The sequence below is a fragment of the Eretmochelys imbricata genome, chromosome 9 (genome assembly GCF_965152235.1).
Source record: "Eretmochelys imbricata isolate rEreImb1 chromosome 9, rEreImb1.hap1, whole genome shotgun sequence".
In the NCBI taxonomy this organism is placed as follows: domain Eukaryota; kingdom Metazoa; phylum Chordata; order Testudines; family Cheloniidae; genus Eretmochelys; species Eretmochelys imbricata.
The window spans coordinates 76,759,869-76,777,176 of record NC_135580.1 but is presented as its reverse complement, the minus strand read 5'-3'; the positions used below and the strand labels follow the sequence as shown (position 1 = coordinate 76,777,176).

General features: G+C 42.4%; 1 protein-coding gene across 2 annotated transcripts in view; it reads right to left on the bottom strand.

The window, feature by feature from the left end:
- LOC144270504 (fibronectin type-III domain-containing protein 3A-like) overlaps positions 1–17,308 on the bottom strand; it is an 86,219-nt gene that overhangs the window by 27,978 nt on the left and 40,933 nt on the right. For both annotated transcript variants that reach the window (XM_077827000.1, XM_077827001.1), the window contains exons 5-8: positions 8,528–8,756; positions 5,451–5,735; positions 1,612–1,670; positions 152–306 (exon numbers count right to left, since the gene is read on the bottom strand). In XM_077827000.1, the coding sequence (XP_077683126.1) occupies positions 152–306; positions 1,612–1,670; positions 5,451–5,735; positions 8,528–8,756 (728 nt within the window). The remainder of the gene's footprint in view (positions 1–151; positions 307–1,611; positions 1,671–5,450; positions 5,736–8,527; positions 8,757–17,308) is intronic.

The following is a 17,308-nucleotide window of genomic DNA, read 5'->3' as shown; positions in this document are numbered from 1 at the left end:
CCTTTATACATAAGGCCTATTGATATTACTTAAAATGATTTGCATGTGAAAAAAGGTCTTCAAGACAACATACACCTGATAAAAACATTGCTGATATATGTCATTGTATTTGAACATATGTATTGTGCTTAAATTAAGAAACCAGACTTACATATAGACAGATTTAAATTTTCCATTTTTACCGCTGTTGGATACTGCTACTTCAAATATAAATGTTGCTGGAGTGAGACTATGACTTTCTCCATTCTGTGAACTAACTGGGAGATTCCAGGACAGAACTGCTGATCTTGCTTGTATATCAGAAACCTTTTAAAACCACAAATAACGCAAATAGGTTTGCTTGCTATAATAAAGATATATTAGTCATTAACATGGTACTTGCTCATTTCTCACTGGAGGAATTCTTTACTTTTAGTTAGTAGAAGTGCTGAGTCTTTTTTAAGTTAGGACTTTACTGAGCTTTAATTTCAATTTTAACTATTAATCATTCTAGGGTGCTCATATCAAGGGCACTATATAAACAGACCAGGGGCATATTTAAATGGTCTTGAGGTGTGAAGTGAAGTTTCTATTTCATTTGCAGTGTTTGCATTAAGTACTTAAGCCAAAGTTTTCAGATTTGGAACCCTAAAAAAAACCAAACAAAAAAACACACCCAGGCAGCCAGATGTGTGTTTACGCACGGACAAATGGCTCAATTTTCTAGCTGAGTACCCACAGTTCCCACTGACTACAGCACCTCTGAAAATTTGGCCACTTGTTTAAATTTCTCAGTACAGATTTTTTTAAGGTGCTCAAATCTAAAAGATTTGGTCCAAATACTAAAAAGCCTTTTTTGCCATTTGGTTTTAGTTCTTCACAGCACTCTGAATTTCCTCCAAAATAAGGTTTGCACAGTTTTTTCTGGCACTAAACCCACAGGGAATCAGTAGCAACAGCAACGTTACCATAACATAATGAACGGTGGGAAAGCTGGAGCAAAACAATGCAGATTACACTCTGTATAATTAATGCACAGAAGAAGGAGTTACATGTACTAGACTGCAATTTTAATCTATAATCTATTTAAAATATCGCCATAAGATTCCAAGGTCCCAAACAGTCTGAAAATACTCAAATCTATGCTCCAATTTGATTTTAAATAAAACAGAAAATGATACACTACTTTTTGCAAGTACCTCTATATTCTTAAATACTTTGCACTCAACTGAGCTCAGTCCAAAACCCAGTGAAGTCAATGGACAGTCTGCATCAGACCCAGAGTGCCTTTCATCACAGGATCTCAAAGCATTTACAAAGATTAAATAATCTCAGAGGCAGGTATTATCCCCATTTTACAGACTGGGAAATTGAGGCATCCAGAGATTAAGTAAGTTGCTCCAGATGTCTCAGCAAGTGAATGGCAGAGCTGGGCATGGAAAACAGAGCTCCTGATGCTTGGCCTCAAGCTCCAACCACTAAAGCATGTACTCTCAATTTAAAACAATGAAAGCATTTCAAATAAAAGATCATTGAAGAAAATGCTTTAATACTGTTTTTAATATTTGTTATTTATCAAGAGAAAGTATACAATCAGAGGATTATACATAACATTTCAAAGACCATACTTACTACAGGTTTACCAATGCTTAAGTGGAGATTGTACAACTCTTTGGATTCTGTGTCAGACTCTGAAAAGCCAAACGTAAAAGTTCATTACAGTTAAAAAAAATAAAAATAAAAAACAACCCCAAATCAGCAGATAAGAAATGATTATCTAAATGCAACCACAAGATGGAGTTAGCTTCACTAAGAGATTAACAAAAGTATATATTATGTAAAGTTCATTTCCCATATTTGTTTTGGCTGTGTGACTTGCAGAATTGTCCAAAACTAACAGCTTTACACAAACCCCGTTTAGTACATCCTGCACAGTGTGAACAAAGGATACATTTCCCTAATCTGAGCATATCTTGGTTTACTTTGAACAAAAATCTTTATATAAAAATAAAAGATGTTAAAATTGACAATATGATTTTGTCTTGGCTGCAGTATGTGCTGGTGATATAGTTAATGCTGCATTTCCTTTGTAAACCAAAATTTCTCCATGGATATAAATTTGGAAGATGCGTTTGAGATTTTTAAATTACATAGTAAAAATACATAGAGCAGAACACATTTCCACCCAGAGTTGTTCTAGTCAGTCATATGCTTGTGAAAAATATTTCATTTAAAACATTGTATTTAATCGAAGCCTGTACATTCAAGAGTTCAGGCTGAAATTGCACCCTTAAAGGAAAACTGAAATGTTTTTAAAAGATAAAAATCTAACAACTTTTTGCAAGGCCAAATCTTTAACAAAACATATGTTTAGATATACCAGTAAAAGTTAGTTGCTCCTTTACTTATCTGCTAAGACGCAAATTCTGAGATCTGTTTTACTCCACTATTGAAGTCTAAGTTTGTCAACTACAGCAGAAAAACAAACCTCTGAGTATTGCAATTTGAAACCTAATAGATCAAGTCTTTCACTTCGCCTTTAAAAAACCTGGGTATTTTTACAACAAGCCTACACATGCACATACATCCACATCCTTTAATGAACTGGGATCAAATAATTTACATTTCATTCCTTCCTTCAAACCAGTGTGATACACCGAGATACAGTAGTATCTCAAGTGCTCAGGAAAGCTGGTTTTTCAGTTGCATAATTAATTTTTGAAAAATTATTGGCACTTAGTCCATCACTGTGCTCAAAGGAATATTTGAAAACATTTAAAGAGACTGAGTAATTTCATTTTAAAATGCTGTTTACTGCTCAGACTAAAACTTTTCAATTGAAATTTCATGAAGATTTATAATAACTGAGACTCACATGAAACATTAGAATGAGAGAGATTCCTGATGCTGTTATACACATTTATGGTACACCCCAACATGGAACACTGTTTTGAGATCTGGTAACACTATCTCAGGAAAGATATGGCAGTAATAGAAGAAAGTTCGGTGAAGGGAGATAAAATAGAGGCACTTCCATATAAAAAAACTGAAAAGAGTGAGACTGTTTAGTTTAGATGAGATGAGACAATATGGTAGAGGAATAAATCTATTGACTGGTATGCAAAAGATAAGTAAAACACTCACGTTTATCTTCTCTCATAATAAAAGAGCAAGGGGACATTCAATTAAATTGAAAGGCAACAAATGAGAAGAAGGAACACTTTACACAATGAACAATTAAGCTGTGAAACTCTGTCACAAGATGAAGGACAAGAGTTTAGCAGATTCCAAACGAGAATTAGAATTTATCCACTTTTACAGAAAACAATTTTAAAAGTTAGGGAAAAAGAAATCCCCATGTTTCAAGGCATTAACAAACCAGTAGCTGGAGGGTTTGAACAAACTTTTTCTATGGGTAAGTCATTCTGTAAATGAACTATGCAGTTCTGAGTACCTTTCTCTGAAGTGTCTAGTATTGGTAGTATGCCAGACTAGATGAGCCACTGGTCTGATCTGGTATGGCAGTTCTATGTTGCTATTCAAAGGAGCAAGATTAATAACTGAGAAACAATACAGCCTATCATGAAACTAGCCCACAAATTAGAAGCTTGAAAACAGTCAAATACCCTGCAGAAGCAAGCACCCCTAAATAGTAGTAACAGGAATTTTCCAAATACATGGCTAAGAGATGCACATTCTAAATCAGCAATCATGGCAAGCGATAAAGAGTGAATTTCTCACAACACACTTCAAAAATTATGTAAATCAAATGGTTAATTTTTTTCAAACCTATGTATAAACTCTGAAGGGATAGCTATAGCGAAAGTGATGAGAAAAACATTAGGAAAAAAGTTTGAACTTGACGAGTTTGTTTCTTTGATGTATAAAGCCTGAAAGGATTTTTGTTTTCAAGCAAAAAAATGATTTTCTTGGTTTATATTAGAAACTGAGATCTTGTCTGCTCTGGAAGACAATTAAGATGTATGGAAAACTAGCAAAAAATCACATCAGTCTCTCTCAAAGTTGAGCAACTGACAAAACAGATTTTTACTCAGAGGTGCATAAACTGTTTAATACCACTTGAATTTCAATGACTAACTGAAATTTTGGAGAAAGGATCTTTGTGCAAGATTCAACACCTTCCACTTCAATTAAGTAATTTGAGGTTATAATAAACATGCTTCCAGATTCTCCCAAGAGGTACTTCAGCGAAAAAACCAGGGAACACCAGACTTGACATTTCCAATCTCTCTAAGCTAAAAAAAAAATCAACTAAAACAATTGAAAACATTTCAGGCTTTCTCTATAAATCCCAAAAAAGGCAAAGAAATTTAAATCTTTTTATTTTATTTTTTAAGTAACTGCAAGAGACCTTACTCCTGGGGGAATTCTGCACCAAAAAATCAAAGATTCTGCATATTTTATTTGTCAAAACAACAATATAATCATGCCAGTTTCAATTATTTTGATAAATTTATTTCAAAATACCATCAGCAAGTACGTCTGTAATGATACAGACGCCAACAAAAAGATTCAGGAATTATTAATTTTTTTTGACAAACAGATTTCTTACTAGACATTTTGATACAGAACTCTGAGTAATAATTCATTTAAACTACAATACAGAAATGTATTTCTTGCACCCCTCAGAAGTGGAGGGGGATTGAGGGGTAACAGAGAAACTGAGGGAGAAGGAATAATTGTTGGGCAGGAGCCTGTGTAAGAACTAGGAGTTCTGTTGGGTGGGGGTGGGAAAAGTATGGAACAGGGTTTTTTGGAGGGGGGAGGAGGAGGAGGAGAAGGGGAAGGGAGGGAGGGATTGTTAGGAAGCCACCCCCATGCAGACCTTGGCTGACCTCTAGTCTCTCCCATTCAGTCAGGCACATCTGCCCCATCCCCGTGTGTCCCTGCACTCCTCCCCTACATCCCTGCTCAGCCACCTCTCCTCCCCCGTTCCCATGTGTCCCTGCACCTCACTTTTTCCCAGACTCTGCACTACCATTCAGCCACCCTCCTTCCCCCTGTTCCCATGTGTCCCTGCACCCCCATTCCCATTCAGCCACTGGTTCACCCCACTAGCTCTGTGCCCCTGCCCCATTATGTCCCTCTTACTAACCTCTCTGAACACCAGACTCCTTGACTTCCCAGCAGCCCTGTGTGCCCTACTCTGTCCTCTCATATCCCATGCCTCCTCACCTGGCCCTGCGAGCAGGGAACTGTGAGGAAGACAGCCCCTCCCAGGCCCTCTGTTTGGCACCACAGCAACCCCTGGTGGGTGAAAGGTGTAATTGCAGTGCCTTCCTGACAATGTATTTTCTTTGGGTAAAAAAAAAATTCTGCGGGGGACATGAATTCTGTGCATGTGCAGTGGCACAAAATTCCCCCCCAGCCCCCAGGAGTAAGACCTGTAAGATACTTTAGGTATTTCTATCAAAAAGCCTACATGACAAAAGTGACAAGCTATTACTTACCTCCCATCTCTGAATCTGCTGGTGGGCTTGCTCTTGTTTTTCCTATTTGTTTTTGCTTTATTACCCCACATGCTGCTTGCTGTCCCTTTCCATTTCCATATCCATTCTGAACATTTGTACTGGAAGAATTGTGAACTTTATGCGGTGAAGAAGGAGGGCTGTTAAGTTTATTATTAGTATGACCACTAGCTTGTCTCTCCTTAAGTCTTTTCTTCAGATGTTCTTGCATTTTGACAGTCCTTTCATCTCGCTGAATAAAATTTGTCCTTCCATGGGAACGAGATTCTAAAAGACAACATTTGTATGTTTTATTATTCAGTAGAATTTGCTTAGCTAGCAATTGAGAAACACTCCAGAAGTTAGAAAAGTAACTGCAACATAGCCAGGAGTTGAAAAACCTTGCCAATTCAAAGTAAGTGCAATGCTATCTGACTGAGTCTGTAGGACAGATCTGGTGCTGCTCATAGCTGTGACAAACCGCACTCAAGTGAAGACCAAAGTCTTGACAATTTTCACACCTTTACTCAGATGGGTGTGGGCACCAGTGGAACGGCTAAGAATTTCATGCTGCTGATTGGCAGGGGCTTCCTATAGGTCCAGGCAATACACTCAGAATTTTAGGATCAATGGTGTCTAAATAAGAGAGGTAGCGGTAAAAGTAGACAGCTCCAAGTTTATTTTTGTTTTATACTACAGAAGAACCTCAGAGTTATGAACACCTCAGGAATGGAGATAGTTTGTAACTCTGAAATGTTCGCAACTCTGAACAAAATGTTATGGTTGTTCTGTCAAAAGTTCATATCTGAACACTGACTTAATACAGCTTTGAAACTTTACTAGGCTGAAGAAAAATGCTGCTTTACCTTTATTTTTTTGGTAGTTTACGTTTAACACAATATGTACTGTATTTGCCTTTTGGGGGTCTCTGCTGCCGCCTAATTCTGTATTTCTGGTTCCAAATGAAGTGTGTGGTTGACTGGCAAGTTCGTAACTTTGGTGTTCATAACTCTGAGGTTCTACTGTATTGCTAATTTTGCTCGTATTTGTTTTAAATGTAGCCCTTGCCTTTAATTTATGCCCATTTCCTTTTTTTTGTTGTATTTAATCCATACCCAGTGAGTTAGTTCTGAACTGTAACTTTTACTATTTTTAAATCCTCTCATTAGCTCTTTTTAAAACTTTTCCTATTTTCTCTGTTTTTAGTCCTTCATATTCTCAATAGTTAAATCTTTCCTTTTTGCTAGTCTTCACCTAATATCCCCCACCTCCAAAACTATGCCTCTTGATTAGATCCTAAGAGACTTAGGATCCTTAATCATTTTGGAAAATCAGATTTAAGTGCTTTTTTAAAATTTTCCCTAAGCTTTTCTCCCCAAGAAGTTGCCACCATTACTATCATTGATCAAGCTCCCCACACAGTATGACATAGCCCCATCTTGCATAGCCCCATCTTGTTAAATATCCTCTTTTCTATTATTGCTCATAAAAGGAGAACTATGTAGGCCTGCTATGTTACAAAAGGTTACATCAGCAGGCTCTTTAACTGAGAGTGTTCACATACGTATAGCTTTCAATATGTATAGCTACTCCTGCCACCCTCAACCTGAAGGACCAGTTGTGTGTGCCAAGGTTTGTGTTTTTTTAAATTTAAGCCATACCTGACTTTGTTAGAAAAAACAAACCCTGAATAAAATCTCCCCATAAGATAAAAGCAGTTGAAAATTTCCTAAAACTTCCCAAAAAATTCACCTTTGGGTTGAGACCAAGTATGAAGAGTATCAACATCAGCAGAAACTTTTTCAGAAAGTTAGAAGCAATTTCTAAAATGGGATCATTATTGAATCTGCATTGCAAAGACTAAGATTTAAAGATATTAAATCTAAAATATAAGGTATTAGAAAAATTCTAAGGTAAGTAAAATTTCTACATTTCTACTATATCCACCCGAAAGACCGAATTAAAATAAATTTAGTTTACTCTATGAGCCTGCACATCTGTAACACCTTTCATTTGAGGATTTCTAAACACTTTAACGAATTTAGGCATACAACATCCCTCTAAGGCAAATATTTCCCCCACTTACAAATAGAGAAACTAAGATTTGAAGAGGCTATGGCCCGCACCCACAAAGCCTGAGTTAGGCACCTAGGTTCCCTATACTATGAAGGGGGAAGAGACAGGCACCTAAGAATGGGATCCACAAAAGCCAGCACGCTAGACAGAGTAACCTAAGCTAGTCATTCAGAAATTCTTACCAAGAGGGATGTTTCTTAAGTACTGCCCTCCCATGGAGTTCAGTACCCTTAGCCTAGGCTGCAGGGAGATGCCTACCTCTCCTTACAAACCACAGCCGGGAACCCTTGTCCTGGAGCCAGACTGCTTAGGCTCCTGCCTAACACAAAATGGCAAGGTGGGGAGGGCCCCGCTGCTTATAACCCAAGGGGTTAGGGTACTCACCTGGGATGTGGGAGACCCCAGTTCAATTATCCCTTCTGCCTGATGAGAAGGGATCTCCCACCTGTCAAGTCACTGCCCTAACCACTGGACTATAGAGTGATTCTCTTGCTGTATCTGGCCCAATTAATATTTGATTTTAATTAAATTGGAACGGCTTTAACATTAGAATATCCCATAATCTCTCAAAATATCGCCAGCCATTGTGTGTGGAGTTAGGTCAGAGCACCCCTACTGGATCAGTCTCCAGGCCTTACTTCTCTCTCCCTGGTTTAAGGATTGCTCTAGGACTTCGGTGTGAGACAGGCATCCAGATGCCTGCCTGAGGCACCAGTGTGCTTGCCCAGAGGCAAAAAGTTAGGTAACCAGGGAACTTCTACAGTGAAAATGTAAGTTCTGAGTTTGGGCACCTACAGGGCTAGGTGACAACTGAGTGAGGGTTTTGTACATTGCATTGGTGCCTAAATCCCTTTGTGGTTCTAGCTCTAAGTGACTTATCCAAGGTCACACAGTAAATCTGAGAGTGGCAAACAGAATGCAGGTTTCTTCACTTCTAGACCTGGTGCCTTAACCAGGAGACTATGCCCCTTTGTCAGTTAAAGCACAATATTAGCAAGTCTTACCTTGTTCTTGATAAACATGTGCTGGTGGAGGAGGCTGGTGAATGAACTGCGGTGGTATTTCTCCTGTCCCTGGAACTGGAGAGTACACTGGATGAGGTGGGTGGGGAAGCAAAGCAGGATGAGGATGCATGTAATGTGGCACATGTGGTGGAGGGGGATGCATGGAAGGATGGAATTCAGACGAATGTGGTAATACCACCACCTTACGAACTCCATTTTCTTCTACCATCTGTGATGCAATGAAAAATACAGAAAAAGTCAGTAAAAATAATTTTGTATAATCTACGTTCCTTAATGTTTAAGATTAGATTCCATCTTAAAATAATTGATATTCATAACCAGATACTGACCTGTATTGCTTTGGGAGAAAAATCCCCACTGTGATGGACCTCAATAAATTCAAACTCTTCTGCAAGAAATCCCAAATTTCTGAGCGTGCCCATTTAAAAAAAAACTGGCAGAAATGTAACTAACTCAGAAAATATCCATAACATATTCCTGTACATATTCCTTGTACCATATTACAAGTAAACTTGAACTGACCATAAATGCCACCCCTACCTCTTTCAACAAAAAGAACAGGAGTACTTGTGGCACCTTATAGAGACTAACAAATTTATCAGAGTATAAGCTTTCGTGGGCTACAGCCCACTTCATCAGATGCTTAGAATGGAACATATAGTAAGATACACACATACACACACAGAAGGTGGAAGTTGCCATACAAACTGTAAGAGGCTAATTAAGATGAACTATTATCAGTAGGAGAAAAAAAACAAACTTTTGTAGTGATAATCAAGATGGCCCATTTAGATAGTTGACAAGAAGGTGTGAGGATACTTAACATGGGGAAATAGATGTCAAAAGTGACATATGACCTGCCTTAGGTCTTGTATAGATTAGGGATAAAGAGATGTGACAGCACTTTAGCTAATATAAAACTAACTAATGGTGTAGACAATGCATCATATACTTTAACATATCCTAATCTGATTGAATTGAAATCTTGGCTCCCTTTAGGCTCTACTTTGATTGTCTTAGCACATGCTGAAATATATATACTACCTTGCCTATGCCAGACTTAAAATGTGCACGTGTTAGTTAACACACCTTTAAATGCTAATTTAGGAAAGAATTTAGGATGAAACAAAGGTTTTAGGTGAGCACATATATAAGCAGGAACATAAAGAAGAACTCAAAGAACTACATCAGACAATTAGGACCAACTGTGAAACAATAAGCAATGCCCTATCCTGCTGGATCTTCAGGCCATCTGCCAGAGGCAAGCATAGGCTAAAATTTGGGATTTATCCACAGGGAAAGATCCTAGCTGATAATGGATGCAGAACACCTATAGCCTTCTTGTGGTATCTGGAAGTAAATGAATCCAATATCTCTTAGGCTCCATGGAAATGTTATCCAAGGGACTAAACTTTTCAGTATCCACTCGTCTGGTTGGTCCAAAGGCCTCTGAAATTATTATTGTCACATGAATTGTGTTGGTAGTAAAGTTGTTTTCCCACCATCAAAAACAAGATATCACTGATTCTAGATTAAGACTGCATCTAGTCAGAAGTTAAAGAGATAATGAGGTGGATCTCCTGAAACCCCATTCAAGTCAAAGAACAAACAACTACCTTCCTTTTCCCTCTTCCCCACCCCCTCTCGAAGAGCTTCACTAGCTGCTGAGTGATATAACAGAAGAGACACTAGATGACAGAATATATGTTCTGATGAAAGAGGCAAAACAGGTACTTGAGAAGTAACCAGAATTCAGCAGAATAAGCAGAGGACTTAAATTGGTTTAAAATTAGATTTGTCTGTAACTGGATCCCCTCTGACTGCCACCTCCAATCAGTGTTACATCAAAAATGTAGGTTACAAAACATTGGTGCTATAAAATAATGATAGCATATTAATTATCAATGGACTCAAGGAGAAAAGCCCACACTAGACTTACACTGGCAAAGACAAAATTGAGACATTAACTGATTTGCTTCTTATATACAGTCCTCAAAGTAAATCATACAAAATTAACACTGCTTTTAAACCACCAATAATTTCCAACTAAACCACATTACTAAAAATATATAACACTCATATACTTGTAGACATTTGCACATTACATATTAACCTACAGAAATCAACGTACTAGTCTGTAAACCTCTCTCAAATTCTAAGCCCTGTACGAAATTAAATTAAGTTGCTCCTGTTAACACCTAATGCATGAGAAGGAATTAAACACATCAGCAATATTCCTGTATAAAAAGTTTTACAGTTCACAGTTAAAGCAGTTTCACAGAAGAGGACAGTACGTTTTATCCTGCTAGTTCTATCAAGATCCTCTACTAGAAGAGCTGGCTATTAGAAGTCATCACAGCATTTCATAGTTTGCAAAGCAGAAATTGTGGCTGTAGGTTTGTTACTTATACCAAAAATATTTTGAAAGGCTCCTCAATAAAAGATAAAGCAAACTGACCAAGTAAAAGTATTTTTTCAAGAGAACGAGAATGTGTCAACTCATGGATTATTACGACAAAAATCTGCTGTGATGTGACCTCTAAACCACTTGTAATTATACTGCCATTTGACTATTAGGATTTTTTGGAAAAAAATATATATTACCTTCTTCAATTTAAAGGAACATAATGAAAACACTTGTCATTTGTGTATTGAATGTTTGTTTTAAAATATGAGTGAATTTCTCTCTAAAAATAAGTTTTCTACATCAAATGAACAAAGTATATTCACTAAAGGTAGATAAATCTAAAAGTAATGGAAAAGTTTCATGGATCTATTGAACTTAATTAGGAAAACACTCAGTTTGACAAAGGAGATTAATGAATACAATAAGGGTTTCAGCTACAATTTTATAGTTTGGCATTGGTACAAGTCAAGGCCCATTATTCCATTCTACTAATGTAGAGACCAACATTACCACCATTTGTTTACTTTTGTACATCTTTCAGAACTGCAAGGTGAGTCCTCATCTTTTCTGGGCTCAGAAAAAGATTAGAAACCCCAAATTTTGTTTCAAAAACTTGGTTTCTACCATTATTTAGGCCTTCCACGGTGGTCACCCAAATCAGTTGAGCTGGACAGTATTTAAATACCATTTCCACAATATTCCCACTCCACTAGGGTCAAGGCATAAGTTCTCTATAGCCTAGGAGCTGTTTATCTCAGATATTACTTTTTGGTCCAAATATACTAATTTCATGAGACTAAACAAGGAGTTTTAGTTCTGAAAGATTTAGAATAATGAACATTCACCAGATTTTTTTTTTTTAAATCACCATCAGTAAAGTTTTGGGTCACAGCAAACAGAATCCCCTTTACATCTGATAATTTTTTCTTTACTATTGTTCCAAGATAACTATAATTGAAAACAAGTAATCTTTTTTTCCAGTTTATTCACGCTGTGTATTTGCCAGTGCTTTATGTAGTAATATGCACGGTTAGTCCCATGCACCAACATCACTTATGAAGTGATCTGGGGGAGCTAAAAATACATTTCCCCTCCAAGTCTTGCAAGAGGGTCTTCTGCTGTAAAAGCAAAAGCAAACAAACTAAAGAGGCATTAGGCAGGTGTGTGCACAGACACAATGGGAAGGGGGACCTGAGCATGCAGGTTGATGGGTTCTCAAGGCTTGCTCAGAAAAACTCTTTCATGCATCCCTGGGTAGCTGAAAAAAAGACGGTTACTCACCTTTGTAACTGTTGTTCTTCAAGATGTGTTGCTCATATCCATTCCAATTAGGTGTGCGTGCGCGCCGTGTGCACGGCCGTCTGAGGATTTTTACCCTAGCAACACCCCTTGGGTCAGCTGTGGAGCCCCCTAGAGTGGCACCTTCATGACACTAGATATATACCTCAGCTGACCCAGCGCCCCCTTAGTTCCTTTTTGCCGGCTACTCTGACAGAGGGGAAAGAGGGCAGGTTTGGAATGGATATAAGCAACACATCTCAAAGCACAATAGTTACAAAGGTGATTAACCATCTTTTCTTCGAGTGCTTGCTCATATCGATTCCAATTAGGTGACTCTCAAGCCTTACCTAGGCGGTGGGGTCGGAGTGAAGTACTGTGGATTGTAGGACCACTCTACCAAATGCCCCATAGTGTCTGGCTTGTCGGACTATGGTATAGTGAGAGGTAAAAGTTTGTACTGAAGACCAAGTAGCGGCTCTGCAGATCTCCTGGATTGGGACCCGGGCCAGGAAAGCCGCCGATGGGGATTGGGCCCTTGTAGAGTGAGCGGTGGGGTTGGAACACCGGCCAGATCATAGCAAGCACGGATACAGGAAGTAATCCAAAGAGGAGATCTGCTGGAATGAGACCAGGAGGCCCTTCATCCATTCCACCACCGCGACGAAGAGCTGGGTCATTTTCCTGAACAGCTTTGTATGCTCAATGTAGAAGGCCAGGGCCCTACGAACATCTAGGGAGTGTAGCCGTTGTTCCTGACGAGTAGTGTGCAGTTTTGGGTAAAAGCCAGGAGGAAAATGTCCTGGTTGATATGAAAGGTCGATACCACCTTGGGAAGAAAGGCCGGGTGAGGTCATAGCTGCACCTCGTCCTTATGGAAGATCGTATATGGTGGTTCCAAGGTAAGAGCTTTGAGCTTGGATACATGCCTTGCTGACGCGATAGCGACGAGGAAAGCCATTTTCCAAGAGAGGTATAGGAGGAAACAGGTGGCCAACGGCTCAAACGGGGCCCCGATAAGCCTGGAGAGGACCAGGTTCAGGTCCCACATGGGGACTGGCTGTCGTACCTGTGGGTACAGACAGTCCAGGCCCTTAAGGAACCTGCTGACCAGGGGGTTGGCACAGACAGATCAGCCATTCGCTCCTGGGTGGAAAGCCGAAACGGCCGCCAGGTGAATCCTGATGGATGATATCACCAGGCCCTGCTGTTTCAGGCTCAGGAGATCATCCAAAATGAGACGCACGGACGCCTGGGTGGGGAGGGCGTGCTGCGGTGAGTGCACCAGCATCAGAATTGCTTCCATTTAGCCATATATGTGGCCTGAGTAGAAGGTTTCCTGCTACCCAACAAAACCTGCTGTACCAAATGAGAACAGAGTAGCTCGGAGTGGCTCAGCCATGAAGCATCCATGCCGTGAGGTTGATGGATCGTAGGTCGGGGTGACAGAGGCTGCCATGATCCTGAGTGATTAGATCTGGAAAGAGAGGCAGCGGAACTGGGGCGTCCACCGAGATCTCCAACAGCGTGGTGTACCAATGCTATCTAGGCCACGCCGGGGCAACCAGAATCAGTCTTGATCTGTCCCTGTGCACCTTGAGCAGGACCCTGTGTACAAGGGGAAATGGCGGGAAGGTGTAAAACAACCTGCTCATCCACGAGAGTAGGAAGGCGTCTGAGAAAGTCTGGGGAGTGGCCCTGGAGGGAGCAAAATGCCGGGCATTTCTGGTTGCTACGCGAGGCAAACAGGTCGACCTGGGGAAACCCCCACTTTCGGAAGACTGACTGGATGACATCGGGACGGAGCGACCACTCATGGGATTGGAAGGACCTGCTGAGGTGGTCTGCCAACGTATTCTGGACCCCTGGGAAAACTATGCCACCAGCTGAATAGAGTGGGCTATGCAGAATTCCCACAGTCAAATGGCCTCTTCACAGGGGGGGAGGAACAAGCCCCCCCTGCTTGTTGATATAGAACATGGCCGTGGTGTTGTCTGTGAGGACTGCCACGCAACAACCACGCAACCGCTCCTGGAGGGCTTGGCACGCAAGATGCGCCACCATCAGCTCCCGAACGTTGATATGGAGAGAAAGATTGGATGGGGCCCATAGACCTTGCATCTGGATGTCCCCGAGGTGGGTGCCCCATCCAGGGGCTGATGCATCCGTGACAAGGGACAAGGAAGGCTGAGGGGTGTGGAAGGGGACTCCTCCATATACTGCCCTTGGGTCTAGCCACCACTGGAGGGAGGCCAGGACCCCCTCCGGAACAATGATCACCATATTCAGGCTGACTCGACCTGGGCGGTAGGTAGACTGATGCCATCCAGGCTTGAAGGGGGCGGAGCTGTAGTCTGGCATGTCTGGTCATGTATGTGCAGGAAGCCATGAGTCCTAGAAGACTCAAGCACATTCTTGCCGTCAAGGTTGAGAAGCTTTGAAGGCTCCTGATGAGGCCTGACAAGGCTTGGAAGTGAGCATCCGGAAGGAGGGATCGAGCCTGCATGGAATCTAGGACCGCCCCGATAAATTCTATCCTCTGGGTCGGCTCTAGCATTGACTTCACCACATCGAACAGGAGGCCTAACCGTTGAAATGTGTCTGTGACGAATTGAAGGTGAGCCTCCACCTGCTCTTTGGTGCGCCCTCGGATGAGCCAGTCATTGAGATACAGGTATACCTGTATCCGTTATCGATGAAGGAAGGCTGCCACTACCGCCATACATTTAGTGAACAGTCGGGGGGCCTTGGAGAGGCCGAAGGGAAGGACAGTGAACTGATAATGTTCACGGTTGACAACAAAATGGAAGAAGCGTCTGTGAGCTGGATGAATCGCGATGTGGAAATACGTGTCCTTCATGTTGGGGCGGCATACCAGTCTCCAGGGAAGATATAATGGTGCCCATGCAGACCTTCAACTTTACCATGAATTTGTTGGAGTCCGTACAAGTCCAGGATAGGCCGAAGCCTGCCCTTTGCCTTGGGGATTAGGTAGTAACAGGAGTAGAACCCCCACCCCTTAGCTCCCTTGGAAACTCCTCCATCGCCCCCATGGCAGGGAGCAACTGCACCTCCTGGATAAGGAGTTGCTCATGAGAGGGGTCCCTGAAGAGGGACGGGGAGGGAGGGTGGGGAGAACGAAAATTGGAGAGAGTATCTCCTTTCCATCGTGCAAAGAACCCAACGGTCCATGGTTATGAGGGACCAGGCACGGTGGAAATGGGATAAACGATTCAAGAATGGGGTAGGATTCTGAGTGAGGTTCGGTACACCATCCTCGGGCGTCCCTTCAGAAGTTTTGTTTGGGACCTGCCGAGGGCTTCGAAGGACCTTGGGCCTGGCTGGATTGGTGGTTGGAGGGTTTTCTCCTGCCACCGCGCCCGTCTCCTATAGAAGTCCTGCCTTGGCCGAGGAGGAGGGTAGGAGCGTTGAGGCTGCGGTTTAAATGGTTTCCGCAGGGTAGATGGTGTGTGCATCCCCAGTGAACGCATAATGGCCCTAAAGTCTTTGAAGCCCCAAGTGTCTTGTCTGAGAACAGGCCCCCTCCATCAAAGGGAAAATCCTGCAAAGTTTGCTGAAACTCTGGTGGAAAGACAGAAGCTTGCAGCCAAGAAATGTGCCTCATTGCTATCCCTGAAGAGAAGGTCTGAGCAGCAGAGTCCACGGTGTCCAATGTGGCCTGCAAAGTGGTTCGCACAACCATTTTGCCCTCCTCTACCAGAGCCCCAAACTCTTCTCTGGACTCTGGAGGAACCAGTTCCTTGAACTTTATCATGGAGTTCCAAGAGTTAAAATTGTATCGGCTCAGGAGAGCCTGCTGGTTTGCAATCCAGAGCTGTAGCCCCCCTGAGGAGTAGACTTTGCGCCCAAATGATGCTGGGGAGCGGTGTTTGGACCTAGATCGGTGCCGGGACCTGGACCGGCGCCTGGATCTGGACCTGGGTCTCAACGACGATGACCGGCGTCTACTCCTGGATGGCGACAGAAGCAGTGTCAAGACCAGTGCCAGAGTGGTGCCGCGAGTACGACTGCCGCCACGATGGAGAGCGGTGCCGGGACTGGGAATGGTGCTAAGGCTCAACCGACAGTGCCAGCGGGTGAATAAGAGTCAGCTTGCCCCTAGGTAGTGCCACGCGGACAGCTGGCAGTGCCTTGGTCTGTTGAGGGGATGCCGATACAGTCAAGGCAATCAGATCCCTTGCCGCCGCAAAGGTATCTGGTGTAGATGGCAACTGGACCTCAACCACGCTGTGAGTTGGGGAGTCCAGACACACCGGACTCAACAGCTCCATCCTCGGTGCCGGAGTCAACAGTGCCGAGGCCGTCACCTGTGTCCCCAGGCACTCTGCTGCGGGACGAAGTTCTGGATCCGGAAAGGGTGGTGACTGCTGAGGTGGGCCAGCCTTTTCTGGCTTCCAGTGCCACTTCTGACCAGGTGAGTGAGAGCAGTGCCAGACTGAAGATTTTGGTGTGGTGCCGCGGCGGTACCGTTCCTGTAGCTGAAGCTGGGGCGCTGCGTACCAAAGCGGTTGGCACTGGGTCTTGCTGCGCTGCTGGAGGCTGAGGACTTAAGAATCGCCTCCATAAGGAGTTGTCTCAAATGAAAGTCCGCTCCTCCTTAGTCCAGGAAAGCTGTTGCAAATCCTGCACTTCTCCGCCTGGTGAGATGCCTGAAGTGTCTGGGGGAAAGAGTTGTGGGGGTCACCCGTTGGCATGGGCTTGGAGCAGGATCTACAGCGCTTAAAGCCCGGAGCTTTGGGCATGAGCCCAATCAAGTACGGTGAGGAGGGGAAACCCCTTTTTCCTCCCCACTAATACAAACTACTATACTAGAACTAGAACTACAACTATTAATCTATAGCAATAACAAACTATGAACAAACTGTAGGGTGAACACTAGGGAGAGTGGAGAGTAGCAAAGCCAAGCTCCACAGTTCCAACGACCGTCATTGGTGGTAAGAAGAAACTGAGGGGGCACTGGGTTGGCTGGGGTATATATCCAGCGCCATGAAGTTGCCACTCCAAGGTACTCCACAGCCGACCCACCAGGTATTGCTAGGGTAAAAATTCTCTGA